The sequence below is a fragment of the Canis aureus genome, chromosome 9, assembly GCF_053574225.1.
Source record: "Canis aureus isolate CA01 chromosome 9, VMU_Caureus_v.1.0, whole genome shotgun sequence".
NCBI classification, from domain to species: Eukaryota; Metazoa; Chordata; class Mammalia; order Carnivora; family Canidae; genus Canis; species Canis aureus.
The window spans coordinates 42,030,724-42,053,346 of NC_135619.1; the positions used below are offsets into that span (position 1 = coordinate 42,030,724).

The following is a 22,623-nucleotide window of genomic DNA, read 5'->3' on the forward strand; positions in this document are numbered from 1 at the left end:
AAAGCTGGTTCTAAAATTTCTCCGGGTAGGAGGGGTGACTGGCTGGCTCAATCTGTAGAGCATGTGACTCTTGATCTTGGGGTTCTAAGTTTGAGCCTCCCATTAGGTATAGAGATCACTTAAAAATAAAATCTTAGAATAAAATAAAATATCTCTGGGGACAAAAATAAAAAACCCACCAAGTCGTGTACTGATTGTTTAATAGACTGGCTCTCTACTTTTCTGTGAGACTCAGTCAGAGGTGTGGTCATGAACATGTAGGTATACATGTACACACATGCATGCACACACACGCCACTCCCCAAACAGTATAAGAGAATTCATCTGAAATCAATTCTATTTTGCAGAGGTTGCCACTTGTACCTAAAAACACATCCCTGAATATTAAGGTTTGCATCATTTCCTCATTGAAATGCATGCCATTTTAAATGCAAATTCATATTTCAAAAACGGAGGGAGAGTTTACATTCTAGAGCATCCTAAACCCTGAGAAATGCTACAACTCACAGTAATCAGAACATGTGTACCTCATAGAAAAAGTGAATCTCTAAACCAATTCTAAAGAACTAAGTCTGACTGCTTTTACTACCAAGTGTAACAGCCAACCATTTTATTCAAGAGGTGGTACAGTTAGAATACTTTTATTCACTTCACAGGCTGGGGAAACCAAATACATTTTTTTAGGAAAGAAATGAGAAATATAGGAAATAAGGTACACAGTATCTCAAAAATGACACCTTAATCAAGTTCTGCCCTAAAACGAGTTATACAGAGGAAAGGTTTTTAAGTAATACATTAATGACATCTATTATACTTATTTAATAACTACAAAATGAAACTAAGCATCTGTCTTCGGCTCAGCTCATGATCCTGGGGTCCTGGGATTAAGTCCTGGGTTGGGCTCCCTGCTCCATGGAGAGCCTGCTTCTCCCTCTCCTCCCCACCTGCATTCTCTGTTGCTATCTCTGTCTCCCTCTCTCTCTCAAATAAATATATAAAATCTTAAAAAGAAAAAAAGATTTGAATTAAAGGGAGAGATCATAGGATTTGATTGTTAAGATATCAAAACAATCTATCAATCAAATCAGTCCACTCATGGAGGTTACTTTTGCAAGCATTGGGCCATAAACTAGGACTAAGCAAAAATAAAAGTACATGTGGAACATCTTATTATATGATAACCACTCCTTTATAAAAGAAAAAGATTCTGTTGGTACCAAGGACAAAATGTTGAATGAGTGGATCTTGCTTTGGATGCACTATTTTTGTACCTACATCTATATCTGCTGGCAGCACACACATGGCTGCCAGTTCACTTCCGTTGCGGGGAAGGGGGGCGCGTTTGGGTGGGGGCTCCAGGCTTAACACACAGGGAGGACTTAAATATTACGCCAACGTGAAAATTACCTGCATACAAAAAGGAGATGAAATTTTTAAAGTGAAAATTCTTTGGGTATCTTGAAATTCAATGCACAAAAAACTAACATGAATGCAAACTCAGTACATGTACAATGTGATTCCATGGAACCCTGTAAATGTCCACAATGGGGCATAAGCTCCAATCCAAACTCCCTCCGACTTTTTACAACTATTTAACATTAGACTGTTTCCTGTTGATGTCACAGACACAACATATTATAGGATACACAATTTTTTTAAGCAAGCAGAAGCTCCGATTCTGTGGCAGATCTCCACATGAATGTGTGACTCTAGTGATTACTGAGAGAAGAACCATCTTGTCAGAAATAAGCTGAGATAACTGGGTTTATCATCCCGAGTAGGTTCAAGTTTTCTCACTACAGAAGCCTCAACAAGAATAAAGGGCAACAGCAATTATTGTCTCAGTCTGCACAAGTGAGCTAATTTAGTTGTATTCACAGCATCTACGATCACACTACCATTGGAAGGAACTCTGATAGGACAATCTGCCAAAAGACAGTGATTTTTAAGCACGATGCAAATTATTTATTCATGTTGCAGCAAAACCTCATAATAGAACTTCTTTATGATGTGTAATCTCTGACTTTTTGAATAAGGAACATTTAGAGCATTTTTGAATAGGTAACTCCTCCAGAAACACACTCATTACATAAAACAATATTTATCTGTATCATACACACATGAAGGAACTGAACTATCCTGGACTTGAAATTCTAGACTTCACAAAGTTTATGTGTTGATGATACAGGATTGCAACAAAAAAATAACCATGATAGGTACTACCAAAAATGCCTGTGGGACACCTGGGTGGCTCAGCGGTTGAGCACCTACCTTCAACTCAGGACGTGATCCTGGAGTCCCGGGATGGAGTCCCGGGATGGAGTCCCACATCAGGCTCCCTGCATGGAGCCTGCTTCTCTCTCTGCCTGTGTCTCTGCCTCTCTCTCTGTGTCTCTCATGAATGAATGAATGAATGAATGAATGAATGAATAAATAAATAAATAAATAAATAAATAAAATCTTTTTTAAAAAATGCCCACTCTGTGTGAAGGCATTTACAATTCCAGAGACAGCTCTCCTATACTCAGATATACTAGGTTTGTATGCCATACAACATGACACTTTCAAATATATATAAAAAATAATGTGATGGGCACGTGGGTGGCTCAGTCGGTTAAGCATCTAACTCTTGATTTTGGCTCAGGTCATGATCTCAGAGTCATGGGATCAGGCCCCACATCAGGCTCCACGCATAGCATGGAGTCTCCTTATCCCTCTCCCTCTACCCTTCCCCCTGCTCTATCAAATAAATATATAAAATGAAATAAAATAAATAAAATATTTTAAAAGTGAGTCTATTAAAATAATTTGTAAGAAAAATTAGTTTTTCCCCCTTCCATTACTTAACCAAAAGGTAGGCCTAAAATCTGCCTAGGATGTATGTCCATTTACAATAACTTACACTTAGAGGAATTAAAGAACCCAAAAGAAGAGTTAATTCTACCAAAAACCAGGAATGAAATATCACTGAACATAAACATTAAATGTGGCATCAATTTAGAAATCAAGACAAGAAGTAAAATAACTTAATCCCAATGTCTACAAAATGTATTGACTCATCAAGGGATGAAACTTCTTCCTAGCACTAACTTCCAAAATTATAGGTGTATATAGCGGGGGGGGGGGGTACTTAATTTGAACACCAAGTGGAACATAATGAATGAATGAATGAATGAATGAATGACAGTGATGTCTTGGCCAGGTGCTTGGCCTTTCAGCCTGCCTTACAACATGGTATCTTATTTTTTTTTTAATTTTTATTTATTCATGATAGGCACACAGTGAGAGAGAGAGAGGCAGAGACACAGGCAGAGGGAGAAGCAGGCTCCATGCACCGGGAGCCTGACGTGGGATTTGATCCCGGATCTCCAGGATCGCGCCCTGGGCCAAAGGCAGGCGCCAAACCGCTGCGCCACCCAAGGATCCCTCAACATGGTATCTTAGAGGAAAGCAAGAGGAGTAGGTTTCTGAAGCCTGAAGAGACTAGAATAGAGTTGCGTTAAGAAAAAAGAATAAAGTAGAAAGTCACTTAGCCTTTCAGTCTCTTCTTTCCCCGTCCAGTTTTCTATCCCACTGAGAGGCATGTCTTATTATACAGGTAACTACCATTATATTTAAAAACATGGACTTCACAGCCAGCCCCCACATCTAGCACCACCACTTACTACTCTAACTGCAGGCAAATTACCTAAACATCCCCCATATCTCCAAAATAGAGATAATAATGGCACTTACTTGAAAAGGGCTCTAAGAAGATGAAATTAGTTAACACATCAAGTGCTTCAGATGGTGCCTGGCATATACAAGCCAATATGTTGGCTATTTTGATTGCTACTGAAGGGTCTGGGCTTCCAGAACCTTCTTCTATGGTTCAACACCTGGGCTTGCTCCTGCTTGAACCACACCCATGTTCCAGCTCTTCTCAAAGGTTCCATTCTTGACTAAAACACCTCCATTACTTAGAACAATGCTCTTTGTCAACGTTGTCATCCAGGACAACAGGCAGAATGGGTGCTAAAACCTTGGGGGAATCACTTTTTAGCTGTGTAATATGTGCATAGGGGGTCTTCTGATGATCCAAAGAGGTAATAACAAGAGTTGGGGGCAGATGTTCTCCATTCGTACAATGGCATCCTTCTACTCTGTGCAGAGTCAAATGTGACTGAACATTCTACTTTAGAACTTTTTTCAAAATAAGGAATGTGGAAATCAATTTCCATTAAGATTTTCAACTGCTCAAATGTAGAACAAGAAAGTGTTCTACTTTCCATACTAAAATTTTGAGTGTTGTATATTCTAACTTTTCCTCCGTGAAGAGTTCATCTGAGTCCATTGGAAACTGGCTCCTTTTCTGTACCATCTTTAAAAGACGCAAATTGTAGTCGAGTGATGGCATTGTCACTATCATTCCCCAATTTCCATTACCTTTCATTCAGTTTTAATAACCATTCCTTCCACTGACTGCTATTGTCAAAAATGTTAGAGTGCATGCAGTTAGAGTTAAAGCACATTCAAATAAACTTCACAGATTTCTAAGAATTTTATCACCTGTCTAGACAGACAAACATGGTCCCTACAAGTGGAAACTTGAATAACTGAATAACAGGACAATTTAAAATTATAAACTGAAAATGGAATTTTTAATATAGAAAAGCCTAAGCAGACTTGCACATTTAGTAGCCACATATTCTGCAGGAGATAGGCCCTGTTATGATCTGGCCTATAAATGCCACCCCACCCCAGGTAAGAATGAGTCACCCAACACTGAATCCAAGAACTCTCGCTCTCCTCCTTCAGTTCTTGATGTGGGGAAGGAGCTCATGACATTATCATCTTCTTAATTGCCCTTTTAGGTGTGAGATTTTAATTGTGGCAGCCAGGACTCACACAAGGCAGAGAAGAAACACAATGCATTTTTTTCTCACCTGTCCAGAACGAGGTCTGGAGCAAAGATGAGCTTGCCCGGGTGGTCAATGGAGCGCCACATGAGGCCCACCATTAGCACCTCCATCCAGCAGCTCTCCAGGAGGCGCACTTGGTCATAGAGGCTGAGCTCCACAAAGCCTGGGGAAAGCAAGAGGCCATGAGACATACCCACTCTCCTCCTCAACTCCCCGTTTCTGTGAAAACAGAAGAGCAAGTTTTAACAAACTATGAAAACACAAACGATATAGGGAAAACACTCAACATTTTAAAGATGTGGTTCAATGCTGATGAAGGATGGAAATTTTAAATTCAAAGTATGCAATTCACAATGTCCAGCCTTGGATGCCTCCTAGAGACTAATACATTCCATTCAGGATTTATAAAGGACTGTTACCTGGGCTTATAGCTCCCCAGACAAATGCTATGGGAGAACAGAAAGCTGGAACAGATCATCTTTAGTTATATTTTTAAAATTCCTATGAATTGCTGAGAAAAATAATCAGCTGCCAGCTTAAGGCTGCCTGTTTGGCCCACAATAGAGGCTGGGGGGCGGGGGGGGGGCAGAGAGGGATGGGCTCGGAGTGGGGGGAATGGAATGGAGGGTGTTATGGGCTGGGGGATGAAGAGGGTGGAACATGCAGAGAGAACAGCACCAGCCCCTGCAGAAAGTCAAGGTTTCAAATGAAAAATACCTCTGATTGCTTAAAGTTTCAGGGTTAGAATCATTCTTCTGAATAGGAGCGCTATCTCTAGGCTATTCTATCCTGAAAAGCAAATCTAACAATCGAAGCAGGTCCCAGTAGTCTGATAGCCTGGATGGATTGGTCCAAAAATTGGAAAGAAACAGGTCATCTCTAGGGAGGTGAGCACCTTAAAAGCAAAGTAAGGCAGAGATCACTGGAGCTTTACCCACAAACCATGATAAAACAGAAGGCAGTGTAATATAAAACTAATCAAACACGTGGCCCAGGAGTGCACTGGACTCTGGTTAGGATCCCGGCTCAGCCTCCTAGCCAATTATTCAATCCCTGTTTAAGTTGATTTCCTTACAGAAAAAAAGTGAGAGTGACAATGCCTACCCTCTGGGAATGTCCTGCAGGTAGCATCTCTCAGGATCCTCATTTTTACAGATGAGGAGACCAGGACACAGGAAGCACATGTGGTTCAAGCCTGAGAACAATATAATGCCAGAGGGTACAAAGGAAAGCTGAAAGGAGTAATGAATGGGAAGATGGCTCAGTCCTTTTCCAAAGCTGCCCCTTGGCCTCATATGTGTACACGTTCCAACCTTGCCTGCAGTTCCAGACAAGAAGCCTGCCCATGGGAGATTAGGTTTCTTATATTTGCAGATATTTAACAAGATCAAGATAGGTGGTACTTTACTATTTTTTTAATTTGGGAAATTAAATTATACCCGCTAAGAGAGAGGGGGGAAAAAGCACACCTTTAGACTATTTTCTGAAAAAAATGTTAAAACACCAGGCTTGAAGAGGGACTAATGCAGCTCAAGAATTCAGTTTGGTTATAGCACAAAGAAGCTGCATGGCTTTCAAAGTCATCAATTTCATCACCACGTGGGGTCCTGAAAAACAGTGTTTGGCATATACATTAGAGCAACAGCTCAAGGAATGTGTCGGTATTGTCTCCTACAAAAAGAGCAGAGAAAATAACATGATTCTGGCTAAGGTGAAGATCCAGACTATCAAAACAAAACTAGAAACCAGAAGATCCTCAGGAAGCTCAGAAGGAACAGGTTCAAGCCACCAAATGACCCAAGAGATACTATTCTACCAGGCCTGGGGTCCCACCGCTCTTTATCCACAGCTCTCATCCAGCTTTCCAGCGGCTCCCAGGCTGTATACCCTGTCTAAAGCAGCTGCTGCCCCAAGGCCATGGGGATTGTCCCTAGTGGCCTAGAACCTGGAGAGAGACCTAATTTCTTAGATGATTGTAAATATGTGCCTGGAGAAGCCCTTTCAGGAGGATGGGTTGGTGCCATTCTGTGTTAGAATTCTAGATTCCTTTTCACAGAAACACCAATTCAAATGATAACTAGATGGTAATTTTAGCACAACGCAGTATCTCAGGCATATATTACAAACTGGCCTGTGGAAGGGACATAGAAGGGAAAATGCAGGTGCTAAATGACAACTGTTGTTGAACAACCAAATGCATTTTTAACACAATGGCATTCTGGGTTTATGGATGATTCATGCTATCCCAGCTGCTGACTCACTCTATTTGCCCATGTATATTCATTTATATCCATAATACTGATTCTTTCTCTATTGAAATGATATTTTATACATTTCTATTTCACATGTGGCAAACCTCTCACTTGCATACTGGTCATATGACACCCTACCCCACCTTCGCCTGCACACACCCCTCCTCTCAAGGTGCAGAGTCCACAGCCAAGAGACAGCTCAATGTGGAGTCCAGACTCCATCATTTTAGACCATGTTCCGGGTCCCAGGACCCTAGAATTCTTTTGCCCAAATGGTCCCAAGCCCACTCCCAGAGCTGAGTGGGCTTCTTCTTGGGTCCACCCTCTCAGACCACATCTCGGCATAAGAGGTGTCCAACAGGCTAGTGTGTATAGGAGATGTGGACACGGAAGATGGGGTGTGAACAAGGCACTGTGGGATAGTTCTGGCGTGGGAAAAAGAGGAGTCCAAAAATTCTAAATTGGAGCGTGACCTTCCAGTACATGTTGAAGGCATACAAGTCAAGATAGGAAGAAAGAATATATTTCATTTAAAGATTATAAATCAGGATGTAAAGCTGTTACACACCCAGATATCATTTGTGGATATCCATTTTGTACTCTTGCCCTATAGATGTCAGGGGCAGGCCTTTCTACCATAAATGAAAAGCTATGATCCAGAAAGCCCTACCTGGAATTTTCTTGGCCCAGCCAATCATATGCACGAGTTCCTTGTCGGCCAGCTTGGTCAGGGACATCATCATGGAGGCCTCGGTGAAGGGCGTGCTGGGGCGGCTCACAAGCACGTGGGGCGGCTCGGCCTCCAGGAGCGTGAGCACCAGCTGCTCCGGGCTCAGGGCGCTCAGCAGCAGCTCCTTCACTCGGGTCACGTGGCCACCATTTTTCTTGGCTTTGCTCAGGCAGTGCAGCTGCTCATCGGAACTCTTCTGCCTTCGCATAACACGGTACCCACACCTTTCTCTCCGGGAGCCTAAACCGGAAAGATGATAACAGTATTTTCCTGTGGCTTCCCCAACCCAATATTCAAGTTCCCTGGATTGGGAGGGCAAGAGTGAGGTAATGACTTCACTGTAAGACCTGAGTCTATCCTCACAATGTATCTCAGAACAGAAGCCTGACTTATTCTTGGAACCTGCAGGGCACGTACCAAAGATTATTACATCTGTGACTATTTTAACAAAATCAAAACATGAATTTTTAGGAACAATAGCTTAGATGAACTTAAGGTCTCCCATTTCAAGATCATCTATGACACTAAACCTATTTCTCTTTTATTTATTTATTTTTAAAAAGATTTTATTTATTCATTCATGAGACACAGAGAGAGAGAGAGAGAGAGAGAGAGAGAGAGGAAGAGACACAGGAAGAGGGAGAAGCAGGCATCACACAGGGAGCCTGATGCAGGACTTGATTCCTGGGACTCCAGGATCATGCCCTGGGCCGAATGCAGGCGCCAAACCACTGAGCCACCCAGGGATCCCCCCCATTTCTCTTTTAAAGAGTGCTGACATACCTCAGTTTCCAAACGACAGAATTAGGAATTTTCTTCAGACAAAAGATAGGGAAAAGTTAGGAACTGAATATTGATATTTCCAAACAGTTATCAAATAATATATATTTTATAATACATTCTTAAAATGTTTATATGCATGTGCATGTGCTTACATGTACATATATGTATTCTTTTTACATATTTACACAAACTAATATGTTCAAGTAATATATCTTTTTAAGTCTGAAAAATATAGAAGAGCACAAATTTTGGCATAAATTCTTTTAGTTTTCTTTCAACGCTTTTTATTTCTTTATGTTTTATATATAACACTTATATCACAGTATATATACTATTTTTTATCTTTTTATTAAAACTGTATCATTGTACAATTTAAAAATCTATGCAGCACTCTGTTTTATGCAGATAGTATCACTTTATCTAAAGTGTCTCCTGTTAAAAAAAATACAAAGTAAAAAAATAAAGTGTCTCCTGTTGATGGAAATCTAGGTTGGTACTAATTTCTTCGGTAGTATTCATAATACAATGAAAATGTATCTTTCTACATGCATCCAATTCATTCCCTAAAATAAATTCAAAGAAGTCAGGTAACTGAACCAAGGCATATACACATTTAAGACTTTGATTTACTCCTGTCCTGGTATCAAAAGGTTTCAGTTACTATAGGTTTATGGGTCAGAAACAAAATGGGATAATGTCTTTAAGACGGAGGGGGGCAGGGGAAGGGAGAAATCTTCATTTTAGAGTTACATTCCCAGCTAAACTATCATTCAAGAGTGAGGATAAACTAAAGACATTTCAATTAAGCAAAGATTAAAAAGATGTATCACACACAGCCCTTTTGAAATAACTACTGTGCTATTTGGGATGAAGAAAAATGAACCCAAGAGAAGCAATGAAATTCAAGATGCAATAGTAAGAAAATAAATTGATTAAATATGAGAGAAAACCTAATAAACACAGAATGAATAAAATAATTTTTGGAGGTATAGAAATAAGGTAGAACTGAATGCTGGATAATAACAACTAGGATGAGAGAGGAATAATTTTGGTTAGAACTTCCTAAGATTCTTTATTTGGGAAGACAAATCTCTCTTAGGGTGGCTTGAACTCTCAAATTAATCATGCTAAAAATAGAATTGTTGCTAAAGAATTGAAATAGAAGGTATGATTTCCAAACTAGAAGAGAAAAAAGAAAATGGGAAAAACAAACAAACAAACACAAGAAAATGGGATCAATTCCCAAGAGGAACAAAAGAAAATACATGATGAAAAAAATTTTTAAAGGTTTTTTTTTTTTAAAGATTTTATTTATTTATGTATTTGAGAGAGAGTAAGAACAAGAGAGATCACAGAAGAAAAGGGAGAAGCAGACTCATGGCTGATCAGGGAGCCTGACGCAGGGCTTGATCCCAAGACCCTGATATCATGACCTGTGCCAAAGGCAGATGCTTAATTCACTGAGCCACCCAGGTGCCCCATGATGAAATTTTTAAAAGCATAAAATAAGATGACAAAAATGAATTCAAATATCAGGGATTACAATAAACATAAATAGATTAAATTTATCAATTAAGAGTTTTTTATCTAGACATATAGTGGTTATAAGAGATACATATAACATATAGAAAGCTGAAAATAAAGGGCTAGAAACAGATAACAGGCAAAAATTAACCAAATAAATCAGTTACTCTATCAATATCAGACAATATAAACTTTAAGGTACGAATCATTATTAAGGCCTCATCAGATTATAAAAGGAAGATAAATAATTCTACACATAAATATTAAAACAAAATAAAACCTACAAACATAACATCAAAAAGTGACTGAAAGAAAAACTGACAAATACATTATCATAATGCATATTTTAATATATCTTTCTCAGCAACTGACAGAGCAAACAACTGGGGGGAAAGGCAGAATAAAGAACATTTGAATTGTACAATTCACAAGCTTGAGCTATAAAAACTCATGGAGGGGCAGCCCGGTGGCTCAGCAGTTTAGCGCCACCTTCAGCCCAGGGTGTGATCCTGGAGACCAGGGATCGAGTTCTACGTCAGGCTCCCTGCATGGAGCCTGCCTCTCCCTCTGCCTGTGTCTCTGCCTCTCTCTCTGTGTCTCTCATAAATAAATAAATAAAATATTTTTTTAAATAAAATAAAATAAAAAACAAAAACTCATGGAATGTGCAAAAATTATCACTTACTAGTTTAGGAATAAAATTTTAACTAAAATTGGCATCATATGGATCATATTCTTTGATTGCAAAAAATAAGATAAAAATATAACTTCCAAGTCTTTAGAACATTTAGCACAAAAATATTTCTAAATATCCATTGGTTAAAGACAAAAATACAAAATGAAAATTAAGAAAGGCATAAGTCAGGATGACTTTAGCATGGGTACAACTTTTTTTTTTTTTTTAATTTTTATTTATTCATGAGAGACAGAGGCAGAGACATGGGCAGAGGGAGAAGCAGGCTCCCTTCAGGGAGCCCGATGTGGGACCTGATCCCAGGACCCGGGGATCATGACCTGAGCCGAAGGCAGATGCTCAACCGCTGAGCCACCAGGCCTCCCAGGTACAACTTTTATATGCATCCCCCTACAAAGAAAAAAAAAATACACGTAAAAGTTATTATCTGCAAAATGCCTAGTTTCTAGTTTGTGTTCCCACCATTATGTTTGTTCATTAAATTTAGTTGTCCACCTTTTTAAAAAGAAATATTAGGAAGTAGGAGCACATTTAAATTACTTACTTCCAAGAAATTTTATCTGAATTTCTTCTTATCCTTGGCTAATCAAAGTAGAAAGAAGGGCTCTATCTAGGGATGATTGAATCAAACTGTTTACTAAAAGAATTAAAAGCCTACAGTATAATTTATTTTATTAGTAATCAGATAGAGAGCTATAGGTGTCAAGATCATTTATACCTCCCGGGGTAAAATGGAACAAAATGTTTGGTTTAAGAAAGCACCTTGCTGACCACACATCTTCTATCTGTAGAGTATATATGAGGAAAAGGAGTTTACAAAACAGGTTTACATACAAAGAGAAAGGTTTTGAATCCATGCACTCAAATTCATTTGACCAACTTTCACTGACAAAGCCCTATATACTGAGCTCTGTACTGAGTCCTAGGGATTCTAGAATCAATAAAATAAAGCCCTTGGCAAGGAACTCATTGTTTGCTACCAAGGACACTTCTAGTGTCATTGCTTTTCCACCGTAATCTAAGAGTCCCTCGTATGCTTCTGAGTGAGCCTGATGAGGAATTCTACCAAACAGGAATGCTCCATATGAGATAGTGGTAAACAGCCCCAAGAAAAGATGTCATAATGCTGATGACAATGACAACAACAATGGTAATAATCATAAATGATAACGATGAGAGCTAGCATCTCCTGGAAGCTCCTACATGTCAGACACTGTGTATCATATTCGGGTTATTTCACTCTGAAAAGTGCCCCAGAGTACAGATGCTACTATCATGTCCATGACACAAAAGAAGAACCAGGCCCAAGAGAGCTCAAATAACCTGCCCAGGGCGGGCAAGCTAGGAAATAGTGAAAGCAGCATAGAGACTCAAGCAGTTATCTGAATCCAGAGCTGGTGCTTTTCCTGCTTTATATTACCTCCCCACCAGATCCCTTTCATGTGTGTATATGGCAGATGAATCAAGAGATGGCACCTGAAAGATGCAAATTTATTCTCCCAACACAGGAATATGGACCAAACATGTAGCTGTTCAGACAGTTCTCCTGGCTACTTACATTTCAGCATATCCTTAGAACAAAGCCTTATCCCTCAGGGTAGTCTGGGCAGGTATTATCCCACCATTTAAGCCACCATATTAATATCTCCCTAGAAAACATAAGATTGGTGCAAAAGAAAATGGTGATAACCAAAGAGGCGTAATTTATGAATCAAAGGGGGGAAGTGAAATGGTGCAGGAGAATCCAGGAGGCAGGTAGGTTCCTATTCTTCCAAGACTGGAGAGAAGGAAGAATATGGATGGAGGGTTTATTGAGAAGGCAGCCAAGAAGAATTCTGGGCAAGGAGGGAGGTATCGTAAAGAAAGTTCACTCCTACTGGTCCTTCTCTGTGGTCAGTAAAGAGCTAAATACCCAATTGTTGGCATATCAATGCATCTCATTCCTTTCAGTTTCCACAGGTAATAAAATATTTTTTCTTAGACAGCCTTACCCAATTTCTCTTTTGCCCAAATTCAATAACCTATACTCTTGTTCTCTTTTCCATGAAAGGATTTTTCCATTTTTACTGAGAAATAATTGGCATATATCGCTGTGTAAGTTTAAGGTGTAGAGCATCATGGTGTGGGTTACATATACTGTGAAGTGATTACCACAGTAAGTGTAGTTACCATCCACTGTCTCGTATAGATACATAAAGAGAGAAAGAAAAAAATTATTTTTTTTTCTTTCAGAACTCTTAGGATTTACTCTCAATAACTTTCATATATCATCATGATGATCATAGTCATCATGCTGTATGTTACATTGCTACGACTTACATACCTTGTAACTGGAAGTTTGTACCCTTGACCACTTCTCTACAATTCCCTCTCCCCCTACATCCTGCCTCTGGTAATCACAAACCTGATATCTTTTTCTATGAGCTTGGGGTTGTTTGTTTTAGATTCACATGTAAGTGAGATCATACAGTATCTGTATCTGTCTTTGTCTACTTCACTTAGCATAATGCTCTCAAGGTCCATCCATGTCGTCACAGATGGCAGGATTTCTTTGTGTATTCTTTTTAATGGCTGGAAAATGTTCCATTTTTATACACACACACACATCCCAACTTCTTTATCCATTCACCTGCCAATGGACGCTGAGGTTTGTTCGCATGCTTGGCTATTATAAATAATGCTGCTATGAACATGGGGGCACAGATACCTTTTTGAGTGAGTGTCATGAAAGATTTCTTAAACTACATTTCTATACTCTATGCAACACTGTATTGCATTAAAACTCCTCATAACTTATAAGAGCTTTTCAAAGAGGGAGAGAGAAAGGAAGGAAGACAAAAATTTAATGCCAACCACTGTGTTAGATCTTTATACCTTTTTTCACAGGTATTCCTCACAAAGTTTAGTGAAACCGATATCTTCCTTTCAGAGATAAGAAAACCGAAGGTCAGAAAGGTTAAGTTTGAGCATAGTCACAGCAAGAAGTAATGAGAAAAAAATGAGATTCAGTTTTTGGGAATCCTGTCCTCTTGTTATTCCCACCATATACACCACCTCCTGCAGACAGATTATGCCTGTGCTCCTGCCTTGGTCCCGAACCACCAGGGCTACAGCTAGAGCTGTCCAACAGATGGAAGTACAATAACCCTAAGACAAAGACCTAAGCATTCTAACCCTAAGACTAAATCATAAATCACTTCTTAAAAAATATACTCAACTTTAAAATATTAACTTAAAATATGAAACATTTATTTGCAATCTTTCGTCAAAGAGCCAAGGCTTTTTCTTTAAGTACCTCTGCCAATTAAATCAGAAGTGACTTTCCTACATAAGCCACATCTGTGTTACACTGTCTCTGAATTTTCAATTCCAGCTTTGTTAAAACACAGCAAGAACTTAAACACTTATAAAGCAATCCAAATTCAGAATTTTTCTAGGTTTATGACCCCTCCCCCAATCTCACTCATACCTAAATCAATAGCTACTAGTCCTTTACAGTTTGGGGGGGTATTTTCTAATGTAAGCAGTACATCCAACATGGAGCTTGAACTCACAACCCTGAGATCAAGAGTCAACTGAGCCAGCCTGGTGCCCCTCCTTTACAGTTTTATCCAAAGCTTTCACAGAAACGATTGTCTTTTCCTACTCATGTTGCATATGCTTGCATAAATTCTAATTAAATGATATAATTTGACAGTTACAATGAGTAGAAACAGGTTTTGGAAGAAGCCCACTGGTTACTGATAAGGGTATAACTGAAGTGGAGGACAGAAATGCTGGAATGTTTTAGAGAGTAACCAATACACACTGGGAGGTCATGGGCATGGGTAGGGTATTTTATAAAGAAAACAGAAAACATCAGTGATTCTAGGAAGCCAGAGAAGTGTGATCAAATAAGAAGACTTCTGCTACACTATAATATAGCTGGATGAGATGTCTCGTCTAATATACATTTTTAAAAAGGGAAGAGCATGTTTAAAAGGCAGAGCTCCTAAGAAACGTCAGAGAGAAAAGAGACTTTTGTTTTAAATTTTTCAAACAGTTACTAAGAGAGAAATTACAACTAACCACAGGCAAAATACCATCTAGCAGAATAACAGGAGAAGTATAGGCAGAGCTGATGTGAGTGTGCATAACCCAGCATGTGTGTACAGACAAATGAATCAAAAATTAGCCAGGTAGAGAGAGCGGGATGTAGGCATTATTGTCAGTTGTTATGTGCCCATTTGTCTTTGTTTTTCATGTATGTATGCATCTACGTGCGGATACACCCACATATGTATGTACACATATATATGCATACTTACCACCATAACACAGAACCTATATTCTACGTGCTTTCCATAATTCTATCATATTTCAGACTCTTATATGTATCTTCTCTTGATAGGCATGAGTCTTTCCCACAGCTATCCAAGTAACTCATAAGATATTCTACTTTCTTGTCACAGCTTTAACTGAACATTTACCAGAACTTCATCCTCAGTCTTCTCAAGGCCTCAGGCAAATGTTTATCCAACCCAGTTGAGTACCTCAGTGGCTAGAATTCTCTAATTCATGCAGCAGCCTATTATGTTGTCAGACCACTTGAATCATAGAAAGATCTTCCTTATATTGGGCCCAAATGTGCCTACCATAGCTTGTTCCTGTTCACCTCAGCTCTGTTCTCCACAGCTACAGGAGATAAATTAACGCCCCCCTCCAGTGTGACAGCATATGCATACTTGAAGGTAATTACCAAGTCCTCAGGCCCTGTCCCTAGTCCCTCTACCTATCCTGACAATGCTGTCAGCATGGCCAATATATGATGAAAGGGGAAGCGGGATCCCTGGGTGGCGCAGTGTTTTAGCGCCTGCCTTTGGCCCAGGGCGCAATCCTGGAGACCCGGGCTCGAATCCCACGTCGGGCTCCCAGTGCATGGAGCCTGCTTCTCCCTCTGCCTGTGTCTCTGCCTCTCTCTCTCTCTCTCTCTCTCTGTGTGTGTGTGTGTGATTATCAGAAATAAATAAGAATTTAAAAAAAGAAAGAAAGAAAAGAAAAGAAAGAAAAGAAAGAAGAAGCAAAAACTTACCACACTTCACCATTCCCACTTCATAGCACTTCCGAAGTCGGCAGGCCTGGCAGCTCTTGCGTCGATTCTTATCTATTGTACACTGATTTGTAGCTGGGCATATGTAATCATTATGTCCTGCAGCAGAAAAAAAAGGGGGGGGGGTCAGGCTATTATCACTGTATTTTGATTCAATATTCTAGTCAACACTGATAATGCTACCCAGCTGAGAAGCAAGGGATATCTTCTTTTTTTTTTTTTTTTAAGATTTTATTTATTCATGAGACACAGAGAGGCAGAGACATAGGCAGAGGGAGAAGCAGGCTCCCTGCAGAGAGCCAGATGAGAGATTCAAACCAAGGACTCCAGGGTCACGACCCGAGCCAAAGGCAGACACTCAACTGCTGAACCACCCAGGTGCCCAGGGGATATCTTCTTAATGCAGATATGGGTAACAAAGGGCGAAGTTTGCCCTCATCAGTGCCTTGTTAGGGAGTGAAGATAACCTAGGAATATTTCCATATCTTATTCTTTCTTTGACTAATAGGCTATCCTCTGCATGTTCGTAGAATCCTCAAGAGATTCATTAGAAATATTCTCCTTTGGACATGGAAAGTAAGACAGTTGCCTGAAATTGGTGCTGCAAATCACAGAACTGCTCAAGAATAGCACTTGTGTATCAAGTCACCAAATTCAAATACTTATATTCTTTTATATATATACCTCTTTGGAATTTAACATGACATTTTTATAGGAATTCATAGTCAAATAAGAGAAGGAAACTAATCAACAAGAAGATAAAGAAATTAGCGAACTAAAGAACCAAAAGAACTGCCACTTGAGGCTGGCTGTGATTATTGTTCCAAGTCCCCACTGCCTCCCTCAGCCCTGTGACTCGCAGGGCACTAAGGTGGATAGGTTGTGTTTGCCTACCAACTGATGCTGAGCTTGGCCATGAAACTTGCATCAGCCAGTGGTAGGCTAGTAGAAGGAATATTCCAACAGTTTGCCTTGGCCTCTTGAGCTCCCAAGAGGAAAAAAAAAGCCTCAGGTAGCCACTAATCTGTGGAAACGCAATGCAGACCTGAACTTGACCCAGAACTCAGAGCCGAACCGAGAGGTAGAGCCACCCTACCTGACTCATGGACCAAAAAACATGGTTTTATGATTGGATCAAAATCAAATTTTATAATTCTCTCCCACTTTAGGTAGATTCAATAACACTTGTTCAATCAAACACAAATTGAAAATCAATTGTTTGTACTTTACCACCATTCCCTGGGCCGGCCAGGGTGGCAGCAAGGGTATGGACTGCATAGTTCTAGGAATAGTAAGACAGTTTAGCCGAGGGGCAAAAACCACTGTCAAGTGACCCTCATAACAGCCACGTATAGGAAAGCTGGCACATCAACATTTCTGACTACCTGCTGATTTCCAGATTCTTTATCATTTCCTTTAACCCTATAACTTCCCTATAAAAAGCCATGGTCCCCATTTTTTTTTAAGAGAAAACACATTCAGTAATCTCCTTAAGGTCATGGTTTTCCTTTTCCATGCAGCATAATAAATTTCTACAAACTTATAAGCTTAAAACCAAACAAATTTATTATCTGATTTCCACAAGTCAGGAATCCAGGCACAGCTTACTCTACTCAGGGTTTCAAAAGGCTGCAATCAAGGTGTTGGATGGGCTGTGGTTTCATCTGAAGCTCAGGGTCCTCTTCCAAGCTCATATAGGATGTTTGCAGAATCAGCTCCTTGCAGTTGTTGGACCAAGGCTCCCATTTTTACCATGGTTACCAGCTGGACACTGCTGTCAACTCATAGAGGAACCAGTTCCCTGCCCAAAAGCAGTTCACAGCATGATGCTTGCTTTCCTTCAGGCTAGGAGGGGCACTTGTCTGATTTTCAGTCTGTCTTCACTCGGCCATGATGGAGTCTTACACAATTACAGCATAATCACAAGACTCCCCCAATACCACTTTCCATGTTAGATACCCTAACCAAAGGAGTGGCTCATATTTACAGGTTCCACACACACTCAAGAGTATGGGGTAATATAAGGTAAGGCGCAACATTTTTTAAAAGGAACAGATAATTATCTTGTTATTGCTTTTATCCTCACTTATAATATTCAAAAACAAATTATATTTTAAAAGTCAAGATATATTTCCAATCAGAAACTTTTGATTGTCCTCTAGAACAGACGCTTTATGGCTAAAAGGTAAATGTAATCCCACAGTACTTTCCATGGTAGCAGCAATCTTTCAAGGACCTTCTAAAAATTCACAGAACAATACATATGATGTCATCCTTTTTGGTTTTATAAAGAGGTTTATAACAATAAGCATTTAAGGGACTAGAGGTTCATTATTTTCCCCTCAGAGTTTATTTTAAAAGATAATTTTACTTAAAAAAAAATCAGAAAGCACAAGAATATAAACACACTAAAAACGGCCTAGAAAATGTCTTATGCAAGAAGGTCAAGGTAATTGACAAAAAAGAAAAAAGTCCTCTTGAAAGTATACTATCTCACATATTAAAATGGTTTTCTCAGAGCACCTGGGTGGCTCAGTCAGTTAAGCATCTGACTCCTGATTTCAGTTCATGTCATGATCTCAGGGCTGTGAGATGGAGCCCATGTCAGGTTCTGCACCCAATGCAGAGTCTGCTTAGAGATTCTCTCTCTCTCTCTCTCTCTCGCTCTCCCTCTCTCTGCCCCCCCCCAAAAAAATAAAATAAAATGGTTTTCTTGTTCATGCAACAGTCTGTAAAGCACACATACTAACCGAATTCAGAGAAAAGTTCAAAGCCAAATTAAAAGCAAAATATGTAGCTAATTCTTGAAGATATAAAGCTTTATAGGAAAATGTGCTTTTTATCATCTAAACATAACAGGTTATCTCTGTACTCTCTACAAAATTATAGACTAAGTCTGATTACCTATTGTCATTTATATCCAACCTCATAGAGGGGAGAGACAGCCCTGGACTTCAGATCAGAATATCTGAGTTTCAGCTCATTTCAGCCTCCCGGTGTTGTCACTTGTCACAATATTGCACTTGTCACAGAGCAATATTTATCACCCGCACCCTCCCTGGCATGCTTGTCCCTCAGCAGCAGGCAACAACCTAGCATTTGTTCCTTCAGGACATCCTCCATGACTTCAAGGCCAAATAAGTCCCAAGTAATGGAATATGTGCCTCCAAGGTAAGAATTTCCTACATAACCTACCAGCTGTCAGAGCTTCCCATTTAAAGCCCAGCCTCTAAAGCTGTGAAAAGCAAAGCCTTAAAGATTTGTGAGTGGCACTTAAATAGATTTCAACTTTCAAAGGACAATGATAAAAGTTTGTTATGAACACCAATATGAAAGTGAATAAAATAGTGCCACTGTTACATTTGGATGTAAAATAAATAGCCCAAAAGAATGAAATTTACAGAAATACCACTGAGAAGGATACCAGATATACATAGTTTTTAAAAAATAACAAAACTGTATAAGAGATACAAAAGACCTAAATAAATGGAGATAGAATATGTTCTTAATGTGAAGAATATTACAAAGATTCCTTCCAAAATAATCCTTAGGTTTAACAAAATCTCCACTTTTCTTAACATTAAGGATGGGAGGTCACTTAATAAAAATATTCTAATGTTCCTATGGATAAATAAAGAAAATAGCCAGAATACTTTTAAAATAGGAGGTATTTATATTGGTATGTATTTAAATGCATTATAAAATTATAATAGTAAAAGTAAAAAATAAAACTATAATAATTAAAATAATGTGGTACTTACAAGAATGAAGAACTAGGTCAACAGAACAGGATAAAACTATACATAAGAACTTATAGAGAGAGACAAAAAAAAATCAATGAACACATAAAAAGATGTTCAAAATGATTAGTAATCAGGGAAATGCAAATTAAAACCACAATGAAACACAATTATATACCCAAAGAATATCTAAAATTAAAAAGGCTAATAATATCAAGGATTTTTATAAGGATGTAGAGCAACTGGAAGTCTCATGTTACTTTTGAGAATACAACATGGTTCAACCCCCTTGGAAACAGTTTGTTAGTTGCCCATAAAATTAAACATATGCTTATCATACAACCAGCAATTTCACTCCTAGATATTTCCCCAACAAAAATGTAGGTCTACATAGAGGGATTAGCATGAACACTCATAGAAGTTTTATTCAAAATAGCACAAAACTGGAAATACCCCAAATGAATAAACTGTGGTAGATCTATATATTGGAATAATGCCCAGTAACAAAAAGGAATGAACCATAGGTACATGGATAAAACTTAAAAGCATCATGATAAGTGAAAGAAGCAATACATAGATGGTTACCTAATGATTCAATTATATGACATTCTAGCAAAAGGTAAAACTATACGGAAAGAAACTAGGTCAATGGCTACTAGGTCTTGGGAAGTTAGGGGGAAATTGTTTTTAGATTCTAGATATAAGTGAAATCATATGGTGTTTTGTCTTTCTATGTCTGACTTAATTCACTTAGCACTATACCTTCTAGGTCCAACCATGCTGTTGCAAATGGCAAGATCTCATCCTCTTTATGGCTGAGTAATATTTTACCATGTATGTAGCTTCTTTATCCATTCATCTATTGACATACACCTAGACTGTTACTGTACCTTGGCTATTGTAAATAATGCTGCAATAAACACAGGGGTGCACATCTCTTTTTAAATTGGTGTTTTTGTTCTCTCTGGATAAATATCCAGTAGTGGAATTATTAGATCATATGGTAATTCTGTTTTTAATATTTTGAGGAACCTCCAATACTGTTTTCCACAATGACTGCACAAATTTAATTCCCACCATCAGTACATAAGGATTCCCTTTTCTCCATATATATATATTTCAGGTAGAGATTTCTTCCCAACAGCAAATAAAAAGGACCTTTCTCAAAGGATATAGTTAATTGTATTGGGTCAAGATTTCCTTAAGGAATAAAATTGTAGAATCTCAACAAGATAGAGAATTGTCATCATATCATATCAAGAGTTCAGTTCTGAATTTTAGAAATTTGAATTGTTCTTACTATATAATAGCAAGCAAGTAGGCCTGGCCTTATAATTTACTACTAGAATTATCATAAGTAAAAATATTAAAGTACCTAAATATGTTAAATACAGAATGAAAAGTTGTGTAAAAGCAATTATAAATAAGCAAATGATACAATTTATGTTTTGATAATATTTGATGACACATTCTTCCTTTATCTGTGATGTTTTATCTTTCAATAAAATTAAGTTTTTAATTGGCAGAGGGCCCTGATCCACCCAGCTATGAAGATCTTAGAGAAGGTGGGTTTAAATAAGATTAGAATTAGAAGAAAAACACAAAAAATAAAGAAAAGATGTTGATATCTCAATACAGAAGAGTTAGAAAACTAGAATATCTTAAATTTGCATGAAGTTTATAAATGACCAAATGTTTTCATATAACCAACTTCATTGCATTTTTATTTTTATATATTTTTAAAATATTTTACTTACCCATTTACTTAGAGAGAGTGTGTGTGTGCATGAGATGGGAGAAGAGGGAAAGAGAGAAACAGAGTCTCAAGCAGACTCCCCACTGAGCATGGAGCCTGACACAGGGCTCAATCCCACAAACCAGAGATTGTGACCTGAGCTGAAATCAAGAGTCAGACACTTAACCAACTGAGCCACCCAGGCACCTCCATTTCATTTGATAACAAACCTGTAAGTATCTCCATTTCACAGAGGAGGAAACAGGCTAAGAGGTAATGTCTTAGAGCTACTAAGTAGAAGATCCAGGACAAATAAGTAGTCATCTATACAGGTTGAATTTCAAGGGAAGGTAACTCTGTACTACTAACTTTCTACCCTTCACCACCTTCTAGATTCTATCAGGAGCCATCCCACCATGACTCTTACACATGCCAAATATTAAACATAAGCCAAAGGAAGAAACGATCTTTGTAATTCCTAACAAGCACATTGCTTCCAGCTTTATCTTCACAAGGGTTGCAAAGAGGGACTCCTGGGGAAGATGGCAGAATAGGATGATCCTAAGCTCACTTCACCCCATGGATACAACTAGATAACACCCACATCAGTGTAAATAACCCAGAAAATGATCCAAAGACTGACAGGACAGACTCTCCACAGATAAATGTAGAGAAGAGGCTACATCAAAGAGGGTAGGAAGGGTGGAAAGGCAGTTGGGGCCTAAACATACCTATGGGGACAGACCTATGGGATTGTCCATGGGAGGGAGAGACCTGCAGGCTTGGAGAGTGGGGATGAACAGACTATCACACCAGGTACCCCAAGTACAGGGAACGCACACAGGTAAGATGAATTCCCATAACATTTGGCTTTGAAAAGCAGAGGGGGATATTTTATGAGTTCTTACAATGAGCAGGATTTAGTAGGTGGAACTTTAAACTCAGCAGGCTTGGCTCTGAGACAGCTGGGAAGGCAAGAGGAAACAGTCTCTGCCCTTAAAGAGATAGTACAACAAACAGCCCCATAAAGATAGAAAACAGAAGCAGCAGGCATTGAAAAATGCCTGCGGTATATGGGAGGGAAATTTGTTTAATAATCTCAGAGTATGTGCTCGAGGGGCACGGATCATATAGGAACAAAGATGCTGCTGGGCACCATTTCCCTCCCCCTGATC

General features: G+C 38.9%; 1 protein-coding gene across 1 annotated transcript in view; it reads right to left on the reverse strand.

Moving 5' to 3' along the window:
* ESR2 (estrogen receptor 2) overlaps positions 1 to 22,623 on the reverse strand; it is a 67,977-nt gene that overhangs the window by 28,667 nt on the left and 16,687 nt on the right. Inside the window, exons 4-6 of the mRNA XM_077909587.1 lie at positions 15,956 to 16,072; positions 7,824 to 8,123; positions 4,926 to 5,064 (exon numbers count right to left, since the gene is read on the reverse strand). Coding sequence (XP_077765713.1) covers positions 4,926 to 5,064; positions 7,824 to 8,123; positions 15,956 to 16,072 — 556 coding nt within the window. The remainder of the gene's footprint in view (positions 1 to 4,925; positions 5,065 to 7,823; positions 8,124 to 15,955; positions 16,073 to 22,623) is intronic.